Source organism: Jatropha curcas, chromosome 5 (genome assembly GCF_041381405.1).
Source record: "Jatropha curcas cultivar XTBG-Jc1 chromosome 5, XTBG_Jcur_1.0, whole genome shotgun sequence".
In the NCBI taxonomy this organism is placed as follows: Eukaryota; Viridiplantae; Streptophyta; class Magnoliopsida; order Malpighiales; family Euphorbiaceae; genus Jatropha; species Jatropha curcas.
The window spans coordinates 29968036-29974035 of NC_143155.1; the positions used below are offsets into that span (position 1 = coordinate 29968036).

The 6000-nt window shown below is 29.8% G+C and overlaps 1 protein-coding gene across 1 annotated transcript; it reads right to left on the reverse strand.

Annotated features, from left to right (window-relative positions):
* Positions 1-3067: 3067 nt before the first annotated feature.
* Positions 3068-4438, reverse strand: LOC105643365 (putative expansin-B2). The gene is made up of 4 exons (XM_012228462.4): positions 4253-4438; positions 4060-4172; positions 3787-3974; positions 3068-3560 (listed from the first exon to the last, which is right to left on the reverse strand). Exons 1-4 carry the CDS (start codon positions 4416-4418, stop codon positions 3233-3235), a joined length of 795 nt encoding a protein of 264 aa, XP_012083852.1. The 5' UTR covers positions 4419-4438; the 3' UTR covers positions 3068-3232.
* Positions 4439-6000: the final 1562 nt, after the last annotated feature.

A 6000-nucleotide genomic window follows, 5' to 3' on the forward strand; every position in this document is an offset into this window, starting at 1 on the left:
TTTGCATGTTAATTTTATAAATGCTAATTAATGTTTAAGGGTTTGGAATAATTATTCCATTTGAAGAATTAATTAATTCTCTTGCTCTTATCATAATGATGCAATTGGTCTGTCATTTTTTGGGTTTGGAACAACATGGCATCTTAGTGTATAGATGTTGAAAATGAGGCCTTAGAATAATAGAATTCCCAAATTCCTCCGAGACAAATATTGCTGAAAAATTTTTTGGTCATGGAATGTTTTTCCATGGATAAACTCATTTCACACAGTACTCTTTTTTTTTTTCCCACTATATAAATGAAATAATACTCACTTTGTTCTTTTTATATAAAAATAAATAATTTTTCACCAAGATTGAAAAGTAGTTTAATCAACTTTTTTTTGCCATTTTTTTCCTAATTTACCCTTAATATCTTATTGGTTTCTCCTCTAATATTAATGTATACCTTAAATTATATTTCAATTTTCCCCTAATCTTTAAATGCATTGTTGGAATGAAGAGAATAAATATAGTTGTAAAAAATAAAGTTTACGCTCTAACTTGTGGAGAAAAAATTTGTTTCTTGGTCCTTTATTTAAGAAAGTTGTGTGGAAATTTTTAATTTGTGCTCATTTAATCTTCCACTGTCTTTGGTTATTTAAAATGTAGTTTAAATATTGTGTAATTTTTCAAATATTCAAGCGAAATCCGTAAGGATTCATTTCATTTTAGTCAATCTAAAAATTGTGACCATTTTATATTCAAACTCCATTTTAATATGCAATCAAATTCCTATACGAGCATTTTTTTTTTCATTGAAATTTGATGTAAAAAACCAATTCTTCAAATTTAAAACTTTTTTTTTTTTCGAAGAAAGTAGGAAATTTTCTTTTTAAAAAAATCCAAGATGCTAATGGACAAGACAAAAATCTGGAACGGAATAGATTACGTGTTCTTTTAACCAATAACAATTTGTACTGCGAACTTAAGCTAGCTTGTTTGTTCTCAACCCTTCAGGTTGGTTCAACCTGCTTTTCCACACAAATATTATGTAACTTAACTATAATTGTCATTAACCTTTCTCCTTTCAATTTAACCATTTTCACATTTGTTTCATACATCCTAACTTTAAGCACAATTTGGCCGTGTTTTAGTCCTCTAATTAATCTTTAGTCCAAAGAGACAGATATTTATAGATGCCCATTTAGGACAGTTTGATTTAACGTTTTTAGTTCAAGAAAATATCAATTAATTCATTTTTTTTTCTCATTTAATGCAAAAGGATTAATGGGTATTGATGTGGATTAATTAATGATAAGAGGGAGTGAACTGTTGGCTAAGCAAAGCCATTAAGTGAATATCCATGAGTAGTGCAGTGGGTTTAATTAGTCTGTGATCAACCAATTAGATTATTATGGATCTTATTAGTCCTGATATTATCTTTTTTTTTTTTTTTTTCTGAGTGGAATATTTTACTATTAATTTCTGTGGATTTTTTTATAAATTTTGTAGATTAATTTAGGAGTGTGTTGTACCACGTGGATTAGAAAAAGAAATTTTCATCTCCGATTAATGGATTAAAGACAATAAAGTACGTTATTGCTAAGTTAAAGGAGCACGTGTGGCATCTCATCCCTTGACTATCCTTATATTAAGTTGCTAAAAGTTAAATCTTACTGGAATAGCGGGATTAGCTTCTTCTGTCCTAACATTCAAATTCAAATTTGAGCAGACCCAACCCAAGCCCATTTAAAATAGGCAATAAATTTGTCGCTCAGCCGACCCGTTTTTAAAAAATGCTAAATGGGCTTTACTTTGATCCCTCATGATGGGCCACAATTCTATCCGAATTTGTAATTTCAATTCCAGGAGCTACTACAGGAGTTTCAATTTGTTGAATTAAAAAAGGTTAAAAAATATTATTTAATCCACAATTCAAAATTAAATCAAAAATCTGGAAATTAAATCAGAAAGCTTGAAAATTAAAGAGAAACTAAATCTGGAAATCATAAGACAGTCTTAATTAAAATTGAAAATTATTATCAAAAAATTATAAATCTTGAATTTTTCAAGCTAAAAAAAAGAAAGTAATTAAATCCAAATCCGAAATTAACTTAAAACGAAAAATCATTGACCGTCAAAAGCGATCATTTTAAATCAAATGGCTAAATTGTTAATATAAGTATAATTTAAAAATCTCACGGTTAATATAGAGATTTTCATGTATTCATTTAAGACTAATTTTAATTTTTCTCTTATATTTATTTGTGTTAAGGATTACCTTTGGAGTTTGGACAATTATAAACGGAGACTCACACGATGAACTATCAGATATTCCTTTTTCTTTGTTTCGAAATCTTCTTCCTCTTTTATCTTTCAATCTATTTATCTTATCTCTCTTCTCTCTCCTTATTTGGATGAAAATATGTTTTTAAAAGAAGAAAAATAATCATGGAAAATTTCTAGAAAATATATTTTTCCTTGTTTAGAAAATAAGAGAAAAAATATTGAAGAATATTTTGCTTATTTTTCATCCCGGCCTACATGTTTTGAATCTTTCCAATTTAAAAAAAAATAATGGAAGAAAATGAGAATTTTACTCAAATTTATTAAGTTACTCAAACACTTCAAATTAATTAAGCGATAAACTTTAATTGCTTTATTATTTAAATAAGTATATAATTGAATTTTTAGCTTTAAATACTTTATTATTTAAAGTGAGGATATAATTGAATTTTTAGTAATAATATTTTTTTTCCTCTAATATATTTTCCCTTTTCAAACAGAAAACTTTCCTTCGTCTTATCCAAACACAAAGGTGAAAAATAAATATATAAAGAAAGATGATAATTCTCTATTATTTTCCTTTCTCCAATATTTTCCATCCTTCCCTTTCCAAATAAAAAGTAGCCTTTTCTAAGTAGCCAAACACCTTCTCCTTCCCTAATCTCATTATTAGAAGATGCATATTCTCCTTCCCTAATCTCATTATTAGAATATACATATGTCCGCATTACGTAATATGGAAATGACACTCTCTAGTCTCAACTCTGAATAAAAATATATTCCTTCAAAAAAAAAAAAAAATCCGAAGAAAAATAGTAAAACTTATCATATTTAGAACTTATCACATACGATAAGACATTATATTAAAATCCTTGCAATTTATAACTTTCCACGTGGACTTCGATTTGAACATATCTGCTCCATGGAAATATACATGCTACAGTAATTCATATGCCAATATAGATACTAAAAATTGACAACAGATCGATAAGTCTTTCCAGGTTGCCAATCAGCAGGAATTACTCCATTCGCTACAATAGTTTCTCCGGACTCAATTGTGGTTAACTTGAGAGAAAACGGGGCTTGCAGAACCGAGCCTGAGTTAACTTTCCAAACTGCACCCCATGATTGTTGCATCTGAATCCATGAGTCAGTGTTTTGAGCCTGTTTTAGTTCAACTGAAGCAAGATCGCCATCTCCGTTTTCGTACTCAATTAGGGTTGCAAAATATTGCGGGTTCGACCCTGAATCCACACGGAACGTCACTGTCTTGTCTGGATACTGGCACCCAACTCTGCTAGTCGGCAAATCATTAATCAAAATGTATTAATACTAATTAAAGATTAAAGATTTAGGTCGAAAAATTTGAAAAATATATCAATATAGTGGAAAAAGTGCTAATGGGCAATTAATATGTTTGACTAAAACATAAGTACTCAAAGACCGGGATAGAATCGAAGAATAAATTTGGTAAGTATATTATTCTCTCTTATTAGTTCATTCAATTAATTATAAAATACCTTTTATATTGAACCTGCAAAATGCCGGCATCCCGAAGTTGATCAGCCTTACCAGAAATGGCTAGTGCTCCGAAAGCAGAACCACTTAAATCAAAATGAGCAGACTCGGAGGTACATTCAGGACACTCGTCTGTGATTACTACCGTCACTGGATTCCCTGAACAGGCTGAATTAGACGTACACTTGACCTGAATTTCAAAGACCAATCAAATTGAATTACTTATAAGTAATTAATATTAAAGAAAAATGAAAATTTATAAAAAGGCATTGCACCTGGTAACAGGCTCCACACTCTTTGCCTGATTTGTAGAGAGAAGGACCTCCGGCTGCTATCATTGAGGAGAATGGGGGTTGCTCTACTGCATTTTGATACCCACAAGCTCCAGCTACGACAAACATATAAATGACGATTATGATTTTTAACGACATTAATTAATTTCTCTTAATTTGTTTGGATTAGAATTACCATCACTTCCGGCACCAGTGGGACTACCGTACCAGGTTGCACCAGCAGGTGCCCAATCAGAATCAGAGTTCGACTTCGAAACATTAAAAAATTTGGGCCTGAAGCAGTAGCAGGAGTTTAACAGAAACAAAGTTAAAAGAATCGAGAGAGAAAATGGGTTTGCCATAGCTAACGACTTGTCTTGGCTGCTGGGATGGGTTTAAGAGGATGAGACAACGGTGGTATTTATAGATGGAGAGGACGAGGAGTGCATGGCTTGTAATGCATCCACTTATTTATCTCCACGTGTCACCATATGATCAGTTAAGCAGTCAGATAGTCAGATTTGCTTTAGAAGAAGCCAATACGAAGTGTATAATTATATATGTAATTCATTCTATTATGAACCGTACATATATTAAAACTAACAGTTTGCCTGACTTTTAATAAAATAAAATAAAATAAGATGAAAGAAAATCTATATAAAAAAATAACTGTTCATATCATTGGCATAAATTAAGCAATTTATTCGTATAATTAAAAAGCTATATAAATTGTATATGATATTAATTTTTTAATATATTTAACACAATTTAATTTAGTACGTAAACAATCATAAATTTAATTTATTTTCAAAATTATTATAAAAAATAACTGCCCATATTAAAATCTATAAATTACAAAAATAATTACTCATATAATTAAAATCCATGAATTAAGTAATTTATTCATATCATTAAAATCTAGATAAATTATCACTTAACATGTTAACCACTCTCTAATATTACAATTAATCAATTATATTTAACACAATTTTTTTTTTTTTTTTGAGAATAGATAGATTGAGGGATTTGAATCCCTATATTTAACACAATTTAATTCAATAAATAAATAATTATAAATTCAATTCATTTTCAAATAGACATAAAGCGAAGTCATATACTTTGAATTCTTTTTGACAAGTGAGCAATAATATCACTTGTCAGTTACTAATTATACACCACTTGTCATACTTCTAAACATGAAGTCAAAATATTACTTTGAAAATATCCTACAAGGAAAACAATAATGTTACTTCTTAATAACTTAGAAATACCTGCCATAAGTATATATATTGATTTTCATAATATTACTACTAAAAGATAGCGATATGATTTCATTATCCAATGAACTTATTTTATTATCTAATATAAGTAAATGTTACGTGTGAAATATGAAACATGCATTTCGGTTTTTTTTTTTTTAAAAAAAAATTATTAAAGTAGAGATAAAACGAATCATTATTTAAAATCCAATCATTTTATAAAAAATATTTTCCGTTAATTAATTCATGTCAGTTAATTCAATCCACGGTATGCAAATAGACGAGAAAACCCTACCAAATCTTTTTTAAATCTATCTGTTGTTTAGACGGAATAATCGTAATCAACTCCTAATACGGTTTAATCCGGCATCTTTATGGGAATCTAACGGCCTTTAACCTTTGTTTTTTTGGCATCAACTGTCAAAGTTTGCCTACTCGGACGGTTATGGTAGAATCCCACTCAGGCAGTGAGTCACTGGGCCTACCTAACTTGTCATACGGAGACCCAGCTCCGTTTTCAAGGGTATACGGTTTGTCTGGACCCGTAGAAAATAAAAGATTCTCAATTCGTAATTGAAAGCGAAAGATGTTCGTTAATGCTCCCGTTAATGGTGGTTTTTTGCCGTTGGAAAATTCAACCGCTAATTGATCGGACGATCCACAATACTCCCATTTTCCACGTGTT